The 25,837-nt window shown below is 45.5% G+C and overlaps 1 protein-coding gene across 3 annotated transcripts in view; it reads right to left on the bottom strand.

Moving 5' to 3' along the window:
* Window positions 1-25,837, bottom strand: part of LOC138567080 (uncharacterized) — a 95,954-nt gene that overhangs the window by 66,106 nt on the left and 4,011 nt on the right. For 2 of the 3 annotated variants that reach the window (XM_069644940.1, XM_069644938.1), the window contains exons 2-3: window positions 19,914-19,942; window positions 14,015-14,197 (exon numbers count right to left, since the gene is read on the bottom strand). In XM_069644940.1, the coding sequence (XP_069501041.1) occupies window positions 14,015-14,197; window positions 19,914-19,942 (212 nt within the window). The remainder of the gene's footprint in view (window positions 1-14,014; window positions 14,198-19,913; window positions 19,943-25,837) is intronic. The other variant, XM_069644939.1, reaches the window with a different exon arrangement.

Consider the following 25,837-nt stretch of genomic DNA (forward strand, 5'->3'; position numbering starts at 1 on the left):
CATGCACTATGCCCCACATGTGCGAATGCAACTGCTCTGAGGCTTCCAGTGACAACAGGAAAACTTTGGACCACCGGACAACGGTGGACTCAAGTTCTCAAACAGACGCACATGAAAAGCTTTGGGCGGATGTCCTTTAGACTCGTTGTGGAACAAAACCAAAAACTTCCTCTGCTCGCTCTTCGGGCCCTGTCAGCTCATCGTCAACTAGACCTCAATCAACGTCTCGTAAGCACAGGGGATAATGACGTGATGTGCTTGGATGACATGCCCTCGGCCAAAGAAAACAAAGAGCCACGGCTGACACTGGAGAAAAAAGCAGCAAAAACGGCTCCTTCAGTCGCCAGCAGCAACAACTTGACAACGGAAAGCAAGATTCAGGCCACTCCTCCTCAGGTGTGCCTCAAAACGGCCTCTATGTTCAAGCCACTTGCACCCCCACAGAAACCCAAAAAACCATATGGGGGCCCCCTTCAAAACAAAAACCCATTTCCTGTTGTGGAAGACACAGATCTGAAAGATCCTTTAATGCAGCAGAAACCTTCTGAACTCAATCCCCATTCTCCAAAGTCGATAAACGACTTTCTTAACCATAAGGAGTTGATGGACCTAAGCCAACAACTTGACACCAGCAATGACAGCCAGCCAGAATCTGTTGCCACCATTCTCCCAGTGAGACGCCCTTGCTTCAAACTGTCACCCGAGATCTTTCAAGTTTCTGTTCTTTGAGAGACCGCTTCAAAAACTTGCGAGAAAACCCAGTGCCTCGATCCAATAAGTACAACAAAGATCTAACACAGCACGGACATCTGCCAGATCCAACATCTTGACGGACAGTGACCAAATACACTTCAAGGGTCCATACGCAAAGACAGACAGAAGTCTCGGACAATGCTGTCAGTGGCACCCATAACCAGCACAGGCAACCTCACCATGACAACCACGTACAATTGCGATCCTCCAATAAAAATCAACATCAGAAGCCTTCTAACCAAGAGCGTCTTAAGCACAGGATGAGCCCTACCTTCAAATTGCGCCAACATACAGGCAACCAAAAATACTTAGTGCTAAATAGATGTACAGTGATGAACTTGATTCATAGTATCTCAGCTTTAAGAGACATTAAATCAGAAGACTTTAGGACTGTGGAATCATCCCACGAAGGGCAAAAAGCCTCCTGTTTTTTCCACACCACATCTAATGGAGTGGACGCTTTGCTGTCAAAGGCAACAGACTTGGTGTACAAACAAGGATTTGAACTAACATGCCTCAAATCAGACAGAAATGAGCAGACAGAATTTAAGGAACGAGGCATTGATTGCAGCCAAACCGTTTCACAAAAATCTGAATCATCGCCAAGAGAAGGGCTACAATCAGGGTCTTCGTCAGGTTATAGATCGGATGCAGTCCAGTCATCTTCTCAAAGGGAAGCTCCAACACCTCGGTCAAAAAATCAGGCCACTCCTACCAAGGTCCCCGTGGGGGCTGCTCGTAATTCATCCGCTCGAAAGAAGGTGGTCCCCTGCAGACCGGATCTCCAGTCCCAAAAGCCCTATCATCGGCTCCCGAAACCCCTATCATCGCGCCTTCATAAATATCCACCATCGTACTCCATTACTCCTTCGGATGCTCAGCTACTTTCCTTAGCCTGCTGGAACACCAGGGGGTTCCTTCACCTAACAACCCCAGGCGACATCAATCTAGGTGGCTATGACATTTTGTGTCAACAAGAGTTGTGGTTGAAAGAGAAAACAACGCTTGACGGGTTCGAAATTGCTTTCTCAGAGGCATTGACGGGGGAAAAGGCAGGCCTTCTTCGGGATTGAGGATCGCAGTTCAGATGGGAAGTGGTCTGCAAATTGTAAAGACCATTTTGAAGTCACCATTTGTCCTAGTGGTCCTCCTCTCATGGCTTCACATAGAGGTTGGCGCAGAAACTTTTACAAATACACACCTGTTTGTTATGACCATTTACTGGAACCCCAAGGCAATCCAAAGAGAATCACTGTTCGACCTAGTAACAGCTACGCTGGACTCTGTACACTTGGAGCTGAAAGCTTGTGAGGTAATTATCTGTGGAGACCTTAATATGAAATGCTCTATGACCACACTAGATCCAACAGAGCCTACATCCTACCAAACTTGCCAACGGGCAAAGGAGTGGTCTAAGTTAATGACATCAAGGCAATTATTTAATACAGCAACTACGCTACCCAAAACCAACAAAACACCAACGTAGAAGCGTGGTCTGGCCTATTCCACCATCGACTACATCTTTGCCTCACAACTACTTCTTGCTTGTTTGGTAGAACTCAGTGTTCAACATACAGCTCAAAGTGACCACAATCTTCTGTTTATAAAATGGTCATCAGTCAAACCAGCAAACTCCCACTACCTGGGAGACGTCGAACCGGAAAGCAAGGGAAACCGGGTTGGGCCACCCGGGCAAACATTCGAGACATTACATTATTTTATGCAAACAGTGGAAACTGCCTCGAAGTGGATTATAGACCGCTCTTAGAACCTTATAGATCAGTCACTACCGGCTCAAAGCATTCCAACTCGGAAGTTCCGTGTCATACTCACATATTTGATGCTTTGTTGGTGGTGAAGCGTAACATGGTCCGCAGAGCAAGAAGAACGGCAGCACAATACAACACGGACATCAACAGAACTCTCGCAAAAGAGGCAATAAGAAATTACAAAACCTGGTTAAGATCATATCGGCTCACTCTCTACCAAAAAGATTCAGAGGCTATGTTGGAGCAAATTAATAACAGTAACTTTAGAGATTTCTGGAAGTTGATTAACCCACGGAGCAAAGTGACAGAATCAGTTCTGTCAAATAGTATTGCAGAGTCAACGTGGATCCAATTTTACGTAACACTGTTTAGATCCCCAGACTCTCTTTCGCCACTTACATCTCCACCGCAACTGCACCCTGGGTCGACCTCCATGAGCCAACGGACATGCTACTATCGATAAACAAGCTGAAGAACTCAAGGGTACCAGGGCCTGACGGCCTCTCTAACGAAAACTTAAAATCTGCCCCAGAAGACTGGGTAAAACTATTAAGCTTGATCTTCAAAAGATGCTCCACGCACAAGAGGATCCCGCCCACTTGGACCTCAGCGGTGATCATTCCGATATTCAAAAAAGGAAGAAAAGACGACCCAAGGAATTTACGCCCAGTGGCACTACTTGATGTCATAGGGAAGGTCTATGGTACCCTACTCCTGGAACATTTTAATTCTTGGGCGAAAAAATCACCCTGTGAAGACCCTCTACAATCTGGGTTCAAAAAGGGAATAGGAACCAGCATTAACATCTTCCTATTGAGTATACTAAAATCAAAAGTCCTGGAAGGTAATCAGAAACTACACCTAGCATTCATAGACCTTACCCAGGCTTTTGACTTAGTTAACAGAAGAAAACTTTGGAAAAAGCTAAGCGATTGGAATTGCCCGTCGGAGATCCTGGGCCCTCTACAAGCCCTACACGCCAACACCAGCGTCCAGGTCCGGCTGAATTCAAGGGGGCTGCTTTATGCCGTGATAGCAACTACTCGAGGGGTTAAACAGGATTGCCCTCTCGCTCTGGCCCTATTTTTGGCGTATTTTGGGGATTATAAAGAAGCAAATGCAGAGGCAAGATCTTTTCCTCCAGTAATGGGCAGCACAAAAGTTCCTAGACTTCTTTATGCTGATGACCTCATACAACTGGACCAGACCCCAATTGGCATACAACGCCAGCTGATCGCCTTAACTAAATACACTGAAGACAATGCCCTGGAAGTTAATAAACAAAAACAAAGATTATGGTCTTTGAAAAAAGGAGTAGAAAAAGAGGTAATCCCTCATGGTTCTTGGCAGGAGAAAAAGTGGAACAAGTCTCAGAACTTAAATATCTCAAGGTGTTGATTGATTCTACAAGCAAAGACTTAGCAATGCAATTACATCTACATGCTAAAATGAGAAACCTTATTTCACAGGCCAAAGTCTTAGACAGGGAATATGGTCGCTTCTCATTGATACCCCTACTCAAGTTCTATCAGGGGAAAATGATACCTACAATCACTTACGGAGCAGACGCCATGCCTTCTCTGCCTGACCTCTTATGGCCTAAATTAGAGAGGCTCTTTTGGCAATCAGTCCTGAACCTTCTGACTTCCACACCGTTAGCACTGATTAGACGGGAACTTTCACTCTCGTCTTTGGCGTCAATAGTAACCAGAGCATATATTATGCTATATCGGAAGATTAAAGTCCCATCCTCTCCTATGATTTTCTCCATGGTCCAAGATGAGTTGAACACAGGCAAATGCAAAATGCTGGCCAACTGGGAGACCAGATGCAAATCAAATATTTAGAAGTCTGTGGCAGCACCATTGAAGAACTGGTTTCTAATCTGACTAAAACTAAAAAATGCCTAGACGAAATAGACTGGATTAACACGTTAGAGAAAGCATCTGCTTACAAATTGACCTAGCATCTGCCCTCAACGGCCAGAAAACTGAACAAAGTCCAACCATTTCTCGTAAAGCACCCAAACAGAAAAACAAGATCAACACTTCTTCGAGCCAGGCTGAATCTACTGCCCACAAACGAGATCCTGCATATAAGAGACTCTCCGCGACTAACACTTGCCGCTTTTGTAACTTTACCCAAACTATTGAAACGCTGCGGCATCTTCTGCTATCATGTCCGGGCACATCTCTATGTAGAACTCCATACTTGCTTCATCATTTGGAGAAAGCCTACTTTACAGAAGAAGCCCTCTGGTGGGAAAGATTAATAAGGGGTATCAGACCTTCATGGATGATAGCAGCTACCAAAATTCTGGACCTAATTCTTAAGAACAAAACAATGGAGCTTTTGCCAGAAATTTTAGAGTCCCCAGGTGAAGGGTGCTGCCTTTCCTCTCTAATTTTCGATTTATTGTGATGAAATTGCTGAATTTTCTATTCATTTTACTCTTTTTCTTCCTCTTCTTTTTTTCTTCATCGTTCGTCTTCTTCACTTTTCCTTGGTTTGATTTTACAACTAACTTGTAAAAATCACTTCAGTGATTAAAACTCGTAAATAAAAAAAAATAATAAATAAAAAATAATGTCTTTGACTGGTACTGCTGATTAAGATGGTAGGGACTACAGGGTGATTAAGTAGATATCATTACGGTATATGTAGACTAATAGCTACAAATTCACAGATCATGAGCAAAGGAATGTTGTTAAAGGGATTGAAAATAAGATATATTATGTTATGAATCATTCCTGGTGGGACAACCCGCTCTGTTGTATTGATCAACCAGGAGCTTGGGTTTAAAAAATTCTTGGAGTAAAAAATGTGCTGGCATGAAAAAGGGACCCATAACTGGCTTCCTGCCTCCTCAGCCCACAGCACAAATCCCATACCTGCACCCTGTGTATCCACCACCACAACATACGATCCTCACTTGTCATCCTGCCTCCTCACCAGTATGCTTAACATAAATTGTTAACATTATTTATAGAATAAAATGATAGATTATAACACAATATGAGTGTAGTTAAGGAAAATAAGGCACAGGGATGAAAAGTGATTTGCTCAGGATCACATAATGTATGAAGTGTGGAAGGTGAAGATGTGAGCCCTGCCTTCCTGGTTCCACAGTTTCCAATTCAGAAATCAGGAGAGTTTTCATCTTCTCCTATTCCATCTTCAGTATCAGCAAAAAAAACAAAAAATACTTTCTACAAAGTTAGTATCCAAGGGCTAAACTAGTATACTGTTCAATAAATCTGGTTTTCAAAGCACCAATGTATCTACAAAGGGGAAGCCTATTACTCATCTGTATCCTGAGGCAAATACATCTGAGAAACAGACCAAGATTATAATTTTAATGAAAATAGACTATAATTATAATCTTAGTCTGTACAATGATGTGTACTTTCGAAGCATCAAATCACATGATAAAGCAACCCAAGAAATTATAGAAGCATTAATTGAAACATATGTTCATAAAGCAAGAATGCATCACTTACTCAGAAAAACAAACAAAGCAGGTCAAGCCAGACCCACAATCGGGTGCAGCAGCATGCAGGTCAGACATAGATATCAGCAAAGTCAATTTGCTGACCTACCATTGTAGATATGTACTTCCATCTCATTCACCCTATTTTCATTATCCCTCATCCGCCAGTGTCCTTCCCTTGCACCACATTCTCAATACCCCCTGTTCCTTACAATCAACTTTCAAACCTCTGTTCACTTTTTGCTCCATCCATTAACTATTAATTCAATCCCCTCACCTTACCTTGCAACTCCTTCCCTTGCCCACATTGCTCAGTCACCAATTCCTTGCCACTCACACCCTTTAATTGCCCATCGCACCAAGCCCATTCCTTGCCCCTCACCACCTTCTGTTGCCCCGGTTTGCAGTTAAACAGTAGACCACCTTAATTTTCCAGTCAGTCTCTGCCAGGCACAACAAGAAGCCATGGTCAGAGTCTTGCAGCTCACTGCAGCGCTATGGGGTCTTCACTGGGATAATGGAGAGCGAAAGAGGGTGAGGGGACGTGGCTTTTTTGTGCTCCCAAGTTGCACTTTCTTGGAATGTCGGATGCTTCAACTCACGGAAGCAGAGAGAAGGGCAGTGGGAATACGCCTTGGATCTGGTGATGGAGAGGGAGCAAGAACAAACTATTATATGTGTGTGTGTTTTCAAATAAGGTGAAGTGTGTGTGCGTGTTTCAGCTTCTTTGACTGGGTGAATGCGTTTGAGTGTATTTTTGACAGTTTAAAGTATAGGTGGAATGATTTATCTGTGTTAATCTGACTTTGTATGTATATGTCTGAATCTGTTGTTGATATGCATATGTGCCATTTGTTGGGCACATAAGAGAAGAGTGTTCTGGACAAGACAATGAAAAACGATCACAGACTTACGCGATCATTTAGAGTTGTGTGGCAACAGTGAAATCATCAGTATTTGGCAAATACCATTGATTTTACCATCCACCCATTTCAGGGTTTGATTAATATCATCAGATGTATTCAATGGGAATACCGACAGTGGTATTTTAGGTGTACTTTGTGCAGACAGTATACCTATTTTTACCTCCATCGGGAAGGTGGAGGAAAAAAACCTCAAACTTGCCCAAAATGTTTTAAATCTTTCTTATTACTGTATAGAATGGAAGCTGAGGTGCTTCCCTTCAATTGAGGAACAAGAATTTTTACAAATGGCCATGTTGGGGTAAAAAGGTGGACATCTCTTATTGTCTCCTCTCACGACGTTACCCATATAATGTATACAAGGGCCAAAGTTCACCCTTTTGTGCATAGAGAAAATCAAGAGTAGTGATTTGAGCGACTACTGTACATAATCCATTTCTCTCATCACACTAAGGCTGAAAATGGCTGAAAGAAATGTTTAAAAAACATTTTACATTAGTGACTTGAAGGCATTTCTGAAATGGCACTGGAAATATTTCAGAAATAGCATCTCTGCTGGTGGTAAACGTTGAGTAGGATGGATTTCCAGAAATAGCACAGTCGGAGCTGCTAACTTTCCTCAGCGGTATTAAAAAATCTGCCCAGCTCTGAATGGCCTGTTTGTAGTCGTCTGATAATTAATACTTCAACATTACATCGTTCTATGTTTTTTTTTCAACTGTGTCCAAAAGTAAGTACCAGAAACAATCCAACCGTTTTTTCTACAACCAGTATATAATTAAAATCCATGGGCGATAGGGAGGGAGCTATTAAACTATTTTTGTATGAACACACTTGTGATCAAGAAGTGTACCAGAACACAGAGGAAGCGTTTGTACAGAATAAAACCGAGGACAAACCCTAATACTTCCTTGGCAAGTAGGAGTCGTGACAAGCTGCTGTGGATTGTAACAGACCAATGGTGTATGGGGAGCAGTGGTGCCAACATTACCATCCAGGGGCACAGAATCAGTTATTTAAATGCATACATTGCCACTGGGCCCTGTGAACATGTCCCTGCAGTCTAGATTTGTCTCCGTCTCACTCACTGTGGTGCCCATGTGTGGGGGCCATCAGGCACATCTACAACATTGTTGGTATCAAGACGAGCCCCTCGCCCCATTTACACAGAAGCAGAGCAGGCTTTGCAGCACTGGGTTCCTTTGTGGCAGGCTAGATTCTGAAGGATTGTATCTCTCTTGACTATAATTTTTACATGTTGGAGCTATGGCCCATGGGCCAGCAGCCCAGCCAGCCCTTTGCTCCCCTTGCCAGTCCGCCGCATAATTCCTGAGAGCCGGGACGCGTATGCCAGGTGCAGCCAGGGCCTAAGAGCGAGTAAGTCTATCCAGGGGCCAGGCAGAGCAGGCCCAGAAGTATTAAGCCCCAGGTCCGTTAGGTGAGGCTCGGGTGAAGTGAGGGCCGTCTGTCCCAGACTGTGTGAGCGGCATGGGCGTAATTTTAGGTGGGGACAGTGGTGTTTGTCCCCCACCACTTTCATGGCACACCATTTTGTTCCCATTCATTTTGGCTGGGGCACCTTTTTTCAGATGTCATGTCACCCCCCAACATTTTCAGCAAATTTACTCCACTGGTGAGCGGAACCGCTCCGAGACAAGGTGGAACAGCATTTGGGCATGACGGCCTGCCCCGGAGCGAGTCTTGGCTGACCCTGTATTGTCAGCTCGCATGGAGATAGGTGGGTCTGCCAGCAACGCAGACCGTCCTGGGGTGCGTACCCACTTAAAGATTAAGGGCCTGATTTGCAAAGGCTTTTTCAATGGGGTTTTTCCATTCAAAAGTGTTTTTGTAAATCAAGCCCTAAATCTTAAGAGCTCTGACTCTGCATATTTTTGAAAAATAGGAGTGTTACTGAAATAGTTGTGTTTGGTGAGAATGGTTTGCACTGGTTTGTCTATATAATACAAGCTTCAACGTTCTGAAAAGGCTGATAGAAAGGTCGCTTTTGTGCCTTTTTCCACACCTTTTTCTGGGCCTTTCCCTCATCAGCAGGCCTCTCTCTGAGCTTGTTTTTTCGCTTGCTAGGAAGATTGTAAGACCCAAGGATTCTGCTGGCGGTGCCCACAGCAAAGAAGAGGCCAGCTCAGCGGCTTTCTGCATGTGACCCATCACCCCCCTTTACCAGTCGGTGCTCGAAGCTTGTGTCGCAGAGCGGGCAAGGGAGGCCCAGCACGAAAGCTGATTCTGCAATTCAAATTGAAAGGAATTACAGAAAAGAAATATGTTAAAGTACAGCTATTCCTCAGAACAACATTTCACAAGAAAGCGGGCGGATTCTTGAAGACAAAGTTGCGGCATTCTGCACTGCCAATCATACGCAGGTGTAATGGACTGTATGCACCGACTTCCTTCGTTTTGAATAAAGGAGAGCAAAATTAATGTGGAAAAACAAGAAGGGAGGTGCGTGGGTGCCACAATACACTGGCTACCAAGACTGGAAGCACACTTCTCCCTAGGCCCTTGAATCATGTTCCTGTGTGTTGCCTGCAGGGACGGCATCGGGGCCTTTGAACCTTTTCAGCGGAAATGGGCCCCCACGCTCTGGAGGCATGATGGAGCCCTGCGACCCTGACCAGGGAAACTTTACAGCTTTTCTGAAGTCCTAATTTGGGGCATCAGCTCCCCTGCTGGCCTGCTGCACTGAGGATAATAAATATGTCCCTTGATAATCTGCACATCATATGCCCCTTAGACCGCGTTGTGTTATTTAGGACAGAATCAAGGTACACGCTGAGGCTGACGGTATGCACATGTTCCAAGGATCCACCTTCCTGTCATGATGCTGGCCTATGCGACGTAACATCCAGGCAGGAAGTAGATAAAAACATTGTGAAGAATGACAAACAAAGAGATCATTTTACAACACTTCCTCCCATCTCTTACTAGCATTGATTGTGCAATCAGTGAAGTGGGCGAGGGGGGTAGAGCGGATACAAAATTGCACCAATTGAAACTGTTTCTGCCCCGAAAAACGAATATAGCTTTTCCACTGGTCTTTTGCCTTTAAATACCTTAAACTACCCCCACATCAATGCAATTTTCTTGCTGTTGCATACAGAGCTCTCAGATTTCTAATGTTCAGGCACGAGAAGGCCAACCAGTTGTGTTGTTTCCTTTTGGATTCTGGGATTTGTAGTTTTTTCTTTTCAATTTGAAATTTAGGGAAACAACAATTCCCAGAATTCCAAGTAAAAACCGATCTGGATGGCATGCTCAACCATGACCCAAGGCCATTTTAAGCACTTTGGGGGCCTGGGGCACAGACAAATCGGGGGCCCCCCTCCAACTGACCAAAGGAATTAAGGGATGTAGAATATCTAGTGTGCTGCACCCCATGTCACGATAACAACCCATAGCTTGAAATGCTGTCTCGCAGAGATCAAAATAAGCATGGTAAACCTCCTTTCAGATATCTTACACTCTTCATTCATGTTGTAATCAGAGTGACAAACAAGTAGCATTTCAGGGGCAACATTAGCAGTCTACGACGAAGGTACTTGTGTTCAAGCATAGGTACAACAAACATTTCATCAATAGCAGCCACTTGGAATGTATACTTATTATAACTGCAGGACACAGATTTATGACAAAGGGGCTCATAATCCAGAATAGTCAAACGACTCAGATTAGTTGCCTCGGGCACAGCAAAAGTGCTCAAGCATGGATACAAATGACCAATCGGAAGCAAGGATAAAACGACTCATACCATAGCAAAGAGAGTGGATGACAATTTGCAGATACCAGGAAGGTGTTTGTATCCAGATAGACTGAGATTAGAAGTGGGACATGGTTTTTCAAGCAGTGTTGCCATTTGAAAGCAAAGAAACAGGTGGATGTGGTGTCCAATATACCAATGCTCACTGTCATTATAGAGGAAGCAACAATATATGTAGCCAGTGAAACCATGAGTGAGTCTTTTTTAAAGATCATACCCTGAGAACAAAATCACTCTGAAGGGCTGACAATTTTGAAAGGTTTAGTTACTTGCAATTTTGCCAGGTGAGGAAATGCAAGATTAAATGAGATACCCAGGATCACACATTTATTAAGGGGGAGCTGGGATTCGTACCCAATCTGCAATTTCTGTTCTCTACCAATTTCCTTTCTAGTTTTTACCCTGAACTAAAATAATCCAATTTTACAGAACTGACTTGGAAAATATGAAAACCACATAACCCAATATAAACATTTTAAAAAACAAAACGTTATAGAAACATATTATGCAAAATGGGAATGATTCTAGCTTCATTGTCTCTATCATCAAGGAAAGTATATAAATACCAGCATATTAATGGGTATGATCTTAAAAGATTTCAGATAGGTTTCTCTTTTGTATTTTAAGCTTTAGATACCCGCAACCACAGGCTTGGGCAATGGTATTTAAAAATGTGCAGAAAAACCTTTGAATTGTACAAAAAAGCAAAATGGGTTGTTGTCACATACGCAGACCTTAAATTATGCTTGTAGGAAGCCTGCAATATCGGGTCTGCTCTCTTCTGTCTAGAACTCTTTCCACTCAAATGGCCTACATGATAGGAAAGATTAGGTAATTGGCCAAACAATGCCACCAATATTCGAGAAGCAAACCTTTTCATAGAAGGCAGTGCAGTACTGTCAGTGATATAATATTTGGCCAGGATCACTGTATCATTTGTTGGCAAAGCCAGGATGAAAGCATGAACGCTTTGGTTCATCAGTCTGGAATTTGGAACCATAAACATCTCTAACACTTTATTGTCATCATTGGAGGTGCCTGCCTAGGTTTTACAACTCCCCATCTAAACAAACCAATTTCTAGACCTTCACCATACTGACGCTATGTTTCTATAGCAACCGCTATCTGGTGCAGGGACATTGGAGATGATAACACCTCGAATGCTATGAAACAAAGTACATATACATACAGGCTTAACAACTTCATACATTCGAAATGCTAAGTCAGCCTTTTTGGAATTTGGTATTGTAATCTTGCATATGAACGCATATCTCTGTAATGAGTGCATAACACACTGAGCTATCCTCTGAGCCATGGGGCACTCAAATTTATCAATATGTATTTCAACTTTGGCTATTGCACATGATCAATATAATCCCCACAGAAAGGTGAGAATGCTACAGGTGCTGTTGCACATAAACTATGTATACCACATTGAATATAGCATTACAGGATGAAAAGATGAGAACAAAATGTACTTGTCAACAACAGACAGAAAATAGGTTTAGCCTTAGCAGCAGACCATAGAGAATCCTGATTTGTGATACTTCATTTTGTTGACTTAGGATAACTGACTTTTCTGTTTAATAAGGCTCCTTCTTGGGGCCCCCTCCAGGGTGGAGGCCCAGGGCAAGTGCCCCTTCTGCCCTCCCATAAAGACGTCTCTGCCATGGCCACAGGAAATTTGAGAGATCTGCCCATGAAAGTGGGGTTTCCCAGATGAAGGTAAAGGGGCCGATTCATGGAATTATCTGCACGGAAAATAGTGTACTTGCGCGCAAATCCACCTTAGGCGATTCATGGAATCGAATGTGCGGTACTTTCCCTAGACTTGCGTGGATTTCACGCTGGCTCAGCATGTCTGTGCGAGCCGTCAAGGGCCTTCAGCGAGACTCCCTGCTGAGCATAGCCGTGGCCTGCGCAGAGGGCTGGGAAGGGGGAAGAACACCAAAAATGGGGAAGAACTTGCGGAAAAGTGGGCGTTCCGAGGGACGCCTGAAGGCAGTCCCTTGCATGCCCACTATTGCGCGGCACGACACATATTCATGGAATCAACTGGGCAACGTCTCGGCTTGGAAATGGCCATGCAAATCCTTCATATGATCCACCACCCGAAGGCAGGCGTAAGTACACTTGCGCGTGGGCTTTTCAGCATGCAGGTGGGGTTGCATGTTGGATTTCTAGGTGCGTGTACGCAATCGGTGTTCTGATGTAACTTAGGGGTGCGCGTAAGCAGTGTAGCGGTGTGCTGGACCGTTTTATGTGGATTTGCACGCAGATTTCCCAAGTTAATACTGAGTAAGGATTTTTTTCACGCATGTTGTTGTGGTGATATGATATGATATTTATGATATGATAGGTTATTTATAACGCACTTAATACCCAGAGATTTCTAAGCGTGGACCCGGGGTCCGAACCTGTGTTGCTCTGTGTCGTCTTGCTTCCAAGGCGAGCAGCTTGCCCCTGAGCTATCATCCCGAGACGCTGGGGTGTCGTATACAGTTACGGGGGATCCCGTGCAGGGTCCCCGAGTAGCAGGCCTGCTTACAGGGGACCCCATGCACTGTTTGAAGGGTGCGTTTATTCACGGCTGGGGAAGCGTGCAAAGGTAGCTGATCTGGCAGTTTTTGCTTTGTGTATGGGAGTCTGGGGGCGTTGCGGTCGCAACTTGTGAATACGGTTACTTTGTGCAAACAATTCCATGAGTATGCGGGGCGCACATTTTTTCTTCTGCGCGCAGGCTCGCACACTGTCCTTCTCGGCACGCTGCCCTTGCGCGATTTCTGCATGAAATTCAATGAATCGACCCCACAGCGTCCAGCAGATATCATTTTGAAATGGGCCCCTGGGCCTCGTTAGCTGGCCCTGGTTGCCAGCCACCATGGTGCTTTCTGTTGTCACCCTCAATGCTTGAATACAGCAAGGGCAGTGGTGGACGGACCTAAAGGGTGCTCTGGAGATTTCCCGGTGGGCCTCTACACCATGGTCCCCTTTTTTGTGGGTATCCTAATTTTCCGCTCCTAACCCCTTCACCCCGTTTCTCCTCAACCCCCACATCCCTTTGTTGTCTTTAACTATTGTTCATTCCTATACAGTAACAAATGTGCTATAGAATTCACAAATTGGAATCATGTTTTCCAAATGTATATGCAGAAGAATTCTTAGAGGGGTTGGGTTTACTCGCACAGTGTAAAATTGCTCCATGTCGAAGCATTTCCATGGCCACTTTTGCCTCCCATTCCACCCCTGGGCAGGGAAGCCATACCCAGCACAGCACATGCCACCGTCCATCTCCTGGGCTCACCTGCTGAATCTCTCCTTCAGGAAGTCCAGCTCGTTCCGCAGCTCCAGTTGTCCAGGAGGACGGCGACCTCTGCTGGGCAAGGAGTCGCAGTGCACTGCGTCCATCGGACAGGAAAGGGCGTCAGGTGTCGCCAAAGGCAAGGTCGCATGTGGTTCACGATCTGGCTCCTTCGACGTCCTGCTTCTTGATTAAGATTTAGAAAACACAGTGAAACATGAAAATGTTACATTGATGCAGAAATTAAACCTATACACTTGCCTTTAGAATCTATAATACTGAATCCGCCCTTTTGCTTCATTTTCCTGCACACTTAAGCTGCACTAGCGCTCTCCAAGCACACCTGAAACTCTTGCCATTCCGGTCATTAAACATGTTCCGTGGCCCTGACCTGCCCCCCTGAATTGGAAACACGGTCTTTGAGAGTGTCCGTCTTCACAGCTAAGCCATTCATGTCTTTCAATTAAGTCTGCAGAGAACCAGAAGAGGATGGCAGACAAGGCCCGCTGGGGCCAACCAGTACCCATCACCCTGCCTTTTGCCACACTCGGGCCCTTCAAGGTCTCGTATTGCCCTTGTTTTCTCGCGGTCATTTACACCATTTAGAAAGGCTTGGTCCCACCCCCACAGATTCATCCGTCCTCCACTCGCCCACTAGAGTAATTTTGACTATATTTCCCGCTCGGCAGCCTCCACCCGATTGCCTCATCGTTCTAGGAATCCCTTTTAGCTTTGTGCTTATTAGGCTGAGTGAGAATGCACCCCTCCTCCCCTCTCATTAGCTAATTTGCCTCGTGTCTACCCTGACCACAAGGAAGCACGCGCATAAAAGGCCAGAACTTGTCAAAGCTGTATCTTGAAAACGGCCTTGAACTGTGTCTGCCCTCCTATCACAGGATTATAAACACTCACATCCCAGGCAGCGGGCGCGCGTTTACACACACACGCACACACACTGGGTATTGTGTTATATATATATATATATATATACATATATATATATATATATTTATTTTACTCCCTCTCCCTCCCTACTGAGAGCTAACAATGAAAATGGGGGAGAGTTGGATCCTGGCTGGCTCTACACTATAGTTACCAGAATTCCCTGCTGCCACTGCCTGGTACATACCAGAGGCATTTAACCCTGCACACCTGCATCCAATCAGCCTCCCTGAAGATTGCTGAGGCATGAAAGCGCGCTAGGAGGAGAACATCTTTGAATTGTTTGAGCTTACTGCAGCTGGGACCCAGAGTAGCGCCCCTGCCACCCCTCTTGTTTTGTTTGCACATCTACCTGGAGACTGGGGCTCCAGAGGGGCTTCACCTGGGCTACTCTTGCCTAACTTTGGAGTGGATGGTTACTCCCTCCCCCCTGAAGGCTAACATTGAAAATGGGGGAGAGTCGAATCCTTGCTGGCTCTAGACTACAGTCACCAGAATTCCCTGCTGCCACTGCCTGGTACATGCCTTCTATTGTAATGTGGGAACCTGTGATTCATATGGGAGGACCAAGACTGCTTGCAGACCTATGCTAAACAGTGTTCTTTGGGCCTCCTTAAAAGTACAGCAGTGTGGTAAAAAAGACAGTGGTAACGCGGCAGTAATACCATTATCACTAATGCACCGCTGTACCATACGCTTAGCAGTGAGGTGGGGGATTTTCATCCAGCAAAAAGCTGGAGGAAAATCCCCTGCCTTAATGCCAAAAAAGCCATCTGAATTACTGCCAGTGTTCATTCATCTGAAATCCCCATGGTGTCCTATGGTCGTCAAAAAATAAGGCGGTAAATACACTGGACCATGTAGCGGTAACAGTAATTCCATTTGGTGGTATTCTGGCAGATTTACCACTGTAATACTGCCAAAATTGTAATGCGGCCCTTTATGTTTTCTGTCTGGTACAGAACAGATGATGTCATTGCCATTGTAACAGACCAGAGAGTGCAATTTCCCCTTTAGTTTGGAAGGTTGCAGCGCAGACCCCAGAATCCTGGAAGCTCGGGATGTTGGCCATGTGTAGGAGAGGACTGAGAAAAGTATCCACGATAATGAAAGCCCCTTGCAGTAAAACAGTACTTAAGTAACCATAAAAAATGTCGTAATGGCATTTAATAATCAGGCAAACAATATTGGTCAATGCCTTTTAGACCATGCCACGTCCTTTGTCAGCATCCTTCATACATAAATCAGGGCCTCATTACAAGTCGAGTGGTATTCTGGAAGTAAATCTGCCAGAATACCACCCAATGTAATTACCGTGGCGGCCACTTGGTCTGGTGGAATTACTGCTGGATTACAAGTGGCAGTGGTGGAGTTAATCCCCATTTTCTGAGAGCCCATTAGACTCATTTGTGTCGGAATTACCACTGACGGCATTACAGCCGAAGCAATTCCGCTGATTTTGGGTATTTTCGGCAGAAAGTGGGAGGATTTAGCTCCAGCATGAAGCTGGAGGTAAATCCACAACTCCAGGGCCATACTTGTAGTATGGCGGGGTGGGAAAGTGGCGGTAATTCAATTACCACCAATTCTTTCCCACCCTGGCATACTTGTAATGAAACCCTTAGCTAGTTCCCAGCACACCATCATGCAGGACCATAAGCTACACATTCATCCCTTTGTGTGTGATCTACTTGGCAATTCCTCGTGGTAATAGCAGGAAACCAGTGTCCACGCGCACATTCACACACACACACACACACACACACACCACGCTTGACCTCACCATACCCTACACACACTGAGGCTTGGTGGGAGGTTAGATTGAGGGCGTGGACCAGAGAGACCAACCATGTCTACAGGGTAACTGGGCTGCACTCCCCACATACGCGTTTGGCTAAGACTGTAAGCTCAGGCCACCTCTGAGAACAGGATGACTCTGACGTATCATAAGCGTGGGTCGTGCAAGGCTCCAAACGACAATCACACCAGAGGAGCTTGCACAAAGGCAAGCGTCTTTAAAGTTTGCAAAACGTGCATCCTCTGAGGGAAAATACGCAAACTGCTGTCCTGGAGTTTTGGAAAATCCAGCCAACTGCAGAGAATGAATTCACACTGACAAGTCACTCTTTGGCGTCGTGGAAGGTGGCAAAACCAAAACCACCAGAGACAACAGAATTGTCATGGAAGGTGCCAACAGCTGAGTGCGCTAAGGAAGTAGGGCCACGCTACCACTTAAAACTCTGGTGTCCTGGAGGCTTGCAAAACCAGACCACCCTTGCCATACAAGGTGGCACCAGTCCCTCGGTGGCGGCAGTTAAGAATATCCTCTGGTTGGCATCCTCGTCCATGAAAACGCCCAAAAACTGGGCTATTTTGAAGTGTGAAACACACAGGTCTGCCTCCAGGAAATCCTAATATACATTTGTTTGGATGGCTTCGGACTGGCACTTATCAAAGGCTCTGATGCAATGTTATGGTAAAATCATAACACGGCTTCACAATACATCCCGGGTCAGTCCTCAAGTCCGTTTCTGTCAAGTCTTATGTTTTATTACTGGACAGTCACAGCCCATTGGGCAGGCCCATTCGCATTCCAAGGCCCGTCACTGTGTACACACTCCACAGGAAGTACCTCCGCCACATAAAACTCTCTTGTTTATCTTACTAATGCTGACCAGTCTGTGATGTGTCTAATTTGCTGACATGCAAACAGTGTGTTCATAATGCATGCGGGCTTGCCCATTTTATTCACAAGATCCGTGTGTGAAAGAATGACTTCTGTGGTGTGCAGACAGTAGGGCCGTATGCAGAGGGCCCTGTCTCATGTGAGGCAAGACCAGGGTCGGGTTGGCCCCTCGGCCTTTTGGCCGGGCCGAAATCGTCCCTGGGGAGTGGGGGTCGGTTTCTGGCCATGCCTGGGCCTATTTGGAAGAAAAAAAAAATTGAAAAAAATATATATATATTTTTCCAAATTCCTATTTTTTTTTTTTTTAAAAAAGCCTTTATCCTCCTTAGATCAATAAATAAGTACCAGCACAGTTTGGGTGATATTGTATGCATATTTGTTCTATAAAAAGGAGCTTAAGCGTAAGTGCTATACAATAACATAGTATCATTTGGCCTTGGATGTCTGCTTGGATTCACAGTAATTTAGTGTACTTGGGACCAATGCTATTTGATGCCACTTCCTGTTTTGTCAAGGGGTGAAAGGTCGTGTTTCATCGCTTCCCAGGATGCCACTTTAGGGTGGGGTCAAATGACACCACTTCCGGTGATGTCATCAGAGGCCAAGGGCCGTGAGGCGAGGGGTGGGCCACTTTTTTGAGGCGAGGGGTGGGCCACTTTTTTTTGGGTGACCTGGCCTATTTCTTGTCCCAGTCCGACCCTGGGCAAGGCATAATCGGCCTGCCTAGCTTGCAGGCTCTCGTCATAGTGCATTAGAGCACGTGGTGTTCCTGCACTTATAATGGAGTTTTGAAGCTGAGAGTGAAAGGACAGATGGAATAAACTGTGTGTGCCGGTTCCTAAAATCAAGCTTTCACCAGAAAGAAGACAGACTCATGGAGCTCTCTGCATTTTCAAGCATAAGACTAAGGGGTAAACTTATTTAACTGATTCCTTGTTTTTGGAACTAAGGGGTGCTTAAAATGAATTTAAGAAACCAGGAAAGGGGGTGTTTTAGAAAAGAAAGGCCCCCGAGCATGGATACTACATTACACAGAGCGTGTCAACACTGGGAACCGGCCACACTAACACGCCATAGTCGGGTGTTGTAAAAGTTTGGAAAACCTTGCCACCACCATTTGCCACCCTTGGGGAACAGGGCCATACTGAACAAATCAAACGAAGCTGAGGAACCTGGTCTCTGAGGAGAGACCCTACCAGGTAGATTATAGTCCTGCTCACCCAGTGAACAGTCAGCTCCAACAGGCCTCACAAACAGAACACAACAATGTCCAAGTAACAGCAGCATTTCACTTCTCTGAGCTCAGCAGGGGGACCAATGAAACCTACAATTGGAGGGGGGGCTAACTGGCGATGGGAGGGGCCACTTCAGAAAGTGGGTGGGGCAAACATAGAGGCTCCACCCCTCTATTAAATCCCAAGAGTTGTCCTGCGTGGGGCCCAAGTAAGCACAATATGCCAGTGAGAATAGCCAAGTGATTGGAATTTAAGGTAACATACACATTTAGTTGCTTTGATAATTTGCATATCTAAAGCCCAGGTATCCGATCGGGCCTCATTCTTTAAGCAAAAGCGACCACAAGGGGACCAGATGGTAGTTCAGTGTGCCGCCACCTTCCCCCGAAACACCCACCCCCACACACCCCCCTACTCCTACCACCCAACTCAGCTCCTCGGACCAGCATTACACATAAGAGCGCATACACACACATTTACACAACATGCAAACACTCATTAAAACATACCATTCACTGTTACCCGTAATCACATACACTCGCGCATTCACACGCGCACCCACCCCCATTCATCATCCACTTCTCCACACACACATTACATAATACATATACACACACTCCTTGCACACTCCTTGCACACATGAATACATACAAATTGAGCTAAGATACAACAATGCTTCTCACATTGCTTCTCTCCCCTCCCTGCTTAGCAAAAAGCAAGTGTGCTCAACAGCAGCCCCCTCGCCACGGATGGGAGCCAATATATAACAATTTTAAGTGTTCTTGCACATCCTTGGGGAGGGGGTTGATGTGCGCATTTGCTTTTGTTAAGCAGAGAGGTGGCTGAAGCCTTGAAAGCCGCAGGTTTCAGCAAAGGCTTCCCTCCCCTCCCTACATAACAAAAAGAAAGTGTGCAAGCCCCGTCCCTCAAGTCACATTTCCGGGGGAGGCAGTGGTGGCCGGGAGCCCGTTTATCTCACCGGCGAGCTGTGGTTACACATTCAGACACTGGAAGTTCAATACTGACAACATAAAGTTACCTTGCGTTGCCTGTGTCCACCTGCCGCTCCTAGAAGGGAAGGCGTAAAGACAAGAGTAAGCAGTCCCATAGTGATAGAGGATTGAACAAGGAGGGTGGGGGATGTGTTCCCCGCAAAGCGCTATCACAGTGAAGTTGTGTGCATTGTGCTTGGCTGTTATTCTTGACCACTTACAAAGAGACAAACTAAAGTACACCACCAATACAACCATCCGACAAGGTGCGTAGTCCTGCTAAGTGTAATTTAGGTGCTGCCGGTCTAGCTGTTTCTTACTGGTGCATTGTATATTCTTCTGGGCATCTGTGATGAAAACCATGATAACTCTTATTGCTTCGACTGGCATTTGGTACAACCACTCTAGGTATGCCTGGCATGCTTTGCTGTAATATGTTATTACGGGTCTAGACTGGTCTATAATGTGCAGCCAGTTGGACATGTTTTCATTGTGGCATGGCATTTTATTTAGCAAAGCATTACATTAATTAAAGCATTAAGGTTCCTGTGCACTGCTGTTGACTTGCATGTATTGGATTTTTGGATTGGTGTTACCCTACTAAACAATTGCATATTTTCTGGCTTTTTAGCCAATTTTTCTAAGAAAGTGTGCTGTATAATGCATTAAAACACATATGTATATATATATATATATTTCTTCTAGTACAGTGTGCGGCGTACCCCTGCAGCAGCACGTTTATGTGTATTGCGCAAGTGTTGTAATCTATGACGGCCCATAGTGGGGCACAACCCGTGATTTGTTGCTCAGCTGGGGGATGGTGGTCCCTCAGCATGGCTCACAGGGGGGCCCCCAAATTTTGTGCTATGCCACTGGCGCTAGCAGCGGCACCCCGACCTGATTTCCGCAGGACATGGACTGGCGCTAGCCGGGGCGCCCAACCCGATGACCGCAGGGTAAAATTCAGCAAAAATATAGTGACTGACAATGTTTTCTCTTTCCACAGTAGTTGTCCCGTTTAGCCACGGCTAGAAGCATAGTATCTATTACAGACGCTTCAAGTTATTTGTTCTGTGATCATTTGAAGGGAAAATATAATATTGAACACATTGTTGGATTTTTGCCAGATATTGTACGCTATTGTCACTTGGATGATTTCACTAATCATAAGCATCATGGATTTCCTTAAAAACAACTGATTGATTGGAACCTGTATTTACATATTTTGATTTTATAGTTGCATTTTTCTTATTTTAATGGATGTTTTGAGTGCTCGTTAATAATATTGTATTACATTTAAAACGCGTTTTAAAGAAGATATCCCTCCCGTTTATGCAAAGTGTGAAAATGCAATCATGTGTGATAGGTCACTGCATAGTTGCATAGGCCGACTGCCTCTTGAAGGACCCTTGTCTATTTGCGATTCCTCGGCTAGCACTAGGCACTTCTTCGGCCCCACCCCCAAATGTGTTAGCTCCACCCCCTCGATTTCTTTTCCCACTGAAAGCACTGCATCTTGGTATATACATCTGAAGGGGTGTTGAGATTTCTCTTCCTGCAGGGTGGGTGGCTGTTAGGTCCTGTCCAGACTGAAGAGAATGGCACAAGGGTCAAGAACAACAGACTGAATCCATGGTAGGGCACAGACTGAAGGGCCACAGTCCACACCGATACCAAGGAAACATATATTACAGAATAGCAGGCCAGGGTATACCACAGACTGCAGTACAATGTATGGAGGTTGACACACAAACGGAACAGCAAGGGTAACAGAGAATCACACAGACTGAAAGACAAGGGTGTACAAAAGGCAAGGGTATACAGGGTAACACAGACTGAAAGGCGAAGGTATACAGGGTATCACACAGACTGCAGTACAGGGTATAGAGGGAAACACCCAGACTGAAAGGCGAGGGTAATACAGGGAATCACACAGACTGAAAGAAGAGGGTATGGCACATGCTGAAATGTTAGGGAAACCACACCCTGGGCCAATGTAGGGTGAAGAAGGATGGCATGGTATGACCAGGATGGAGCACCAGGACACCTCACACACTGAAGGGTCAGGTTATGGCACAGACTGCAGTACAGGGTATACAGGGAATCACACAGACTGAAAGGCAAGAGTATACAGGGTATCACACAGACTGAAAGGCGAGGGTGTACAGGGTATCACACAGACTTAAAGGCGAGGGTATACAGGGAAACACACAGACTGAAAGGCGAGGTTATACAGGGAATCACACAGACTGAAAGGCGAGGGTGTACAGGGCATCAAACAGACTGCAAGGAGAGGGTATACAGGGAATCACACAGACTGAAAGGCAAGGGTATACAGTGTATCACACAGACTGAAAGACAAGGGTATACAAGGTATCACACAGACTGAAAGGCGAGGGTATACAAGGTATCACACAGACTGCAAGGAGAAGGTATACAAGGAATCATACAGACTGAAAGGCGAGGTTATACAGGGAATCAAACAGACTGAAAGGCGAGGGTGTACAGGGCATCACACAGACTGCAAGGAGAGGGTATACAGGGAATCACACAGACTGAAAGGCAAGGGTATACAGTGTATCACACAGACTGAAAGGCAAGGGTATACAGGGTATCACACAGACTGAAAGGCGAGGGTGTACAGGGTATCACACAGACTGCAAGGAGAGGGTATGGCACATGCTGAAATGTTAGGGAAACCACACCCTGGGCCAATGTAGGGTGAAGAAGGATGGCATGGTATGACCAGGATGGAGCACCAGGACACCTCACACACTGAAGGGTCAGGTTATGGCACAGACTGCAGTACAGGGTATACAGGGAATCACACAGACTGAAAGGCAAGAGTATACAGGGTATCACACAGACTGAAAGGCGAGGGTGTACAGGGTATCACACAGACTTAAAGGCGAGGGTATACAGGGAAACACACAGACTGAAAGGCGAGGTTATACAGGGAATCACACAGACTGAAAGGCGAGGGTGTACAGGGCATCAAACAGACTGCAAGGAGAGGGTATACAGGGAATCACACAGACTGAAAGGCAAGGGTATACAGTGTATCACACAGACTGAAAGGCAAGGGTATACAAGGTATCACACAGACTGAAAGGAGAGGGTATACAAGGTATCACACAGACTGCAAGGAGAGGTATACAAGGAATCATACAGACTGAAAGGCGAGGTTATACAGGGAATCAAACAGACTGAAAGGCGAGGGTGTACAGGGCATCACACAGACTGCAAGGAGAGGGTATACAGGGAATCACACAGACTGAAAGGCAAGGGTATACAGTGTATCACACAGACTGAAAGGCAAGGGTATACAGGGTATCACACAGACTGAAAGGCGAGGGTTTACAGGGTATCACACAGACTTAAAGGTGAGGGTATACAGGGAAACACACAGACTTAAAGGCAAGGGTGTACAGGGCATCACACAGACTGCAAGGAGAGGGTATACAGGGAATCACACAGACTGAAAGGCGAGGGTGTACAGGGCATCACACAGATTGCAAGGCAAGGGTATACAGTGTATCACACAGACTACAAGGCAAGGATATACAGTGTATCACACAGACTGAAAGGCGAGGGTGTACATGGTATCACACAGACTGAAAGGCGAGGGTGTACAGGGCATCACACAGACTGAAAGGCAAGGGTATACAGTGTATCACACAGACTGAAAGGCGAGGGTGTACAGGGTATCACACAGACTTAAAGGCAAGGGTGTAAAGGGTATCACACAGACTTAAAGGCGAGGGTATACAGGGAAACACAGACTGAAAGGCGAGGGTGTACAAGGTATCACACAGACTGCAAGGAGAGTGTATACAAGGAATCATACAGACTGAAAGGCGAGGTTATACAGGGAATCACACAGACTGAAAGGCGAGGGTGTATAGGGCATCACACAGACTGCAAGGAGAGGGTATACAGGGAATCACACAGACTGAAAGGCAAGGGTATACAGTGTATCACACAGACTGAAAGGCAAGGGTATACAGGGTATCACACAGACTGAAAGGTGAGGGTGTACAGGGTATCACACAGATTTAAAGGTGAGGGTATACAGGGAAACACACAGACTTAAAGGCAAGGGTGTACAGGGCATCACACAGACTGCAAGGAGAGGGTATACAGGGAATCACACAGACTGAAAGGCGAGGGTGTACAGGGCATCACACAAACTGCAAGGCAAGGGTATACAGTGTATCACACAGACTAAAAGGCAAGGATATACAGTGTATCACACAGACTGAAAGGCGAGGGTGTACAGGGCATCACACAGACTGCAAGGAGAGGGTATACAAGGTATCACACAGACTGAAAGGCAAGGGTATACAGTGTATCACACAGACTGAAAGGCGAGGGTGTACAGGGTATCACACAGACTGAAAGGCGAGGGTGTACAGGGTATCACACAGACTGAAAGGCAAGGGTATACAGGGAATCACACAGACTGAAAGGAGAGGGTAATACAGGGAATCACACAGACTGAAAGGCGAGAGTATACACGAAATCATACAGACTGAAAGGTGAGGATGTACAGGGTATCACACGGATTGCAGTAAAGGGTATACAGAGTATCACACAGACTGAAAGGCGAGGGTATACAAGGTATCACACAGACTGCAGTACATGGTATACAGGGAATCACACAGTCTGAAAGGAGAGGGTATACAGGGTATCACACAGACTGCCATACAGGGTATACAGGGAATCACACAGACTGAAAGGAGATGGTAATACAGGGAATCACACAAACTGAAAAGCAAGGGGCACAGGGTGCCACACAGACTGAAATGCAAGGGTATACAGTGTATCCCACAGACTGAAAGGCAAGGGTATACAGTATATCACAGAGACTGAAAGGCAAGGTTATATAGGGAATCACACAGACTGAAAGGCGAGAATATACAAGGAATCATACAGACTGAAAGGCGAGGGTGTACAGGGTATCACACAGACTAAAAGGCAAGGGTATACAGTGTATCACACAGACTGAAAGGCAAGGGTATACAGTGTATCACACAGACTAAAAGGCAAGGATATACAGGCTATCACACAGACTGCAGTACAGGGTATACAGCGAATCACACAGACTGAAAGGTGAGAATATACAAGGAATTATACAGACTGAAAGGCGAGGGTGTACAGGGTATCACACAGACTGGAGTACAGGGTATACAGGGAATCACACAGACTGAAAGGCGAGAGTGTACAAGGAATAATACAGACTGAAAGGAGAGGATATACAGGGCATAACACAGATGTAGTCCAGTGTATACAGGGAATCACACAGACTGAAAGGCGAGTGTGTACAGTGTATCACACAGACTAAAAGGCAAGGATATACAGAGTATCACACAGACTGCAGTACAGGGTATACAACGAATCACACAGACGGAAAGGTGAGAATATACAAGGAATCATACAGACTGAAAGGCGAGGGTGTTCAGGGTATCACACAGAATGCAGTACAGGGTATACAGGGAATCACACAGACTGAAAGGCGGGTGTGTGTACATGATGTCATGCAGACTAAAAGGCAAGGGTATACAGGGTATCGCACAGACTGCAGTACGAGGTATACAGGGAATCATACAGACTGAAAGGCGAGAGTATAAAAGGAATCAAATAGAGTGAAAGGCAAGGGTATACAGTGAATCACACAGACTGCAAGGAGAGGGTATACAGTGAATCACACAGACTGAAAGGCGAGGGTATACAGGGTATCACACAGACTAAAAGGCAATGGTATACAGTGTATCACACAGACTGCAAGGAGAGGGTATACAGTGTATCACACAGACTAAAAGGCGAGGGTATACAGGGTATCACACAGACTAAAAGGCAAGGGTATACAGTGTATCACACAGACTGCAAGGAGAGGGTATGGCGCAGGGTGAAATGTTTGGGAAAGCCAGAGACTAATGGGCCAACGTATGGTACAGAGTGATGGCAAGGT

The sequence above is a fragment of the Ambystoma mexicanum genome, chromosome 2p (assembly GCF_040938575.1).
Source record: "Ambystoma mexicanum isolate Mex_15411 chromosome 2p, UKY_AmexF1_1, whole genome shotgun sequence".
NCBI lineage: Eukaryota > Metazoa > Chordata > Amphibia > Caudata > Ambystomatidae > Ambystoma > Ambystoma mexicanum.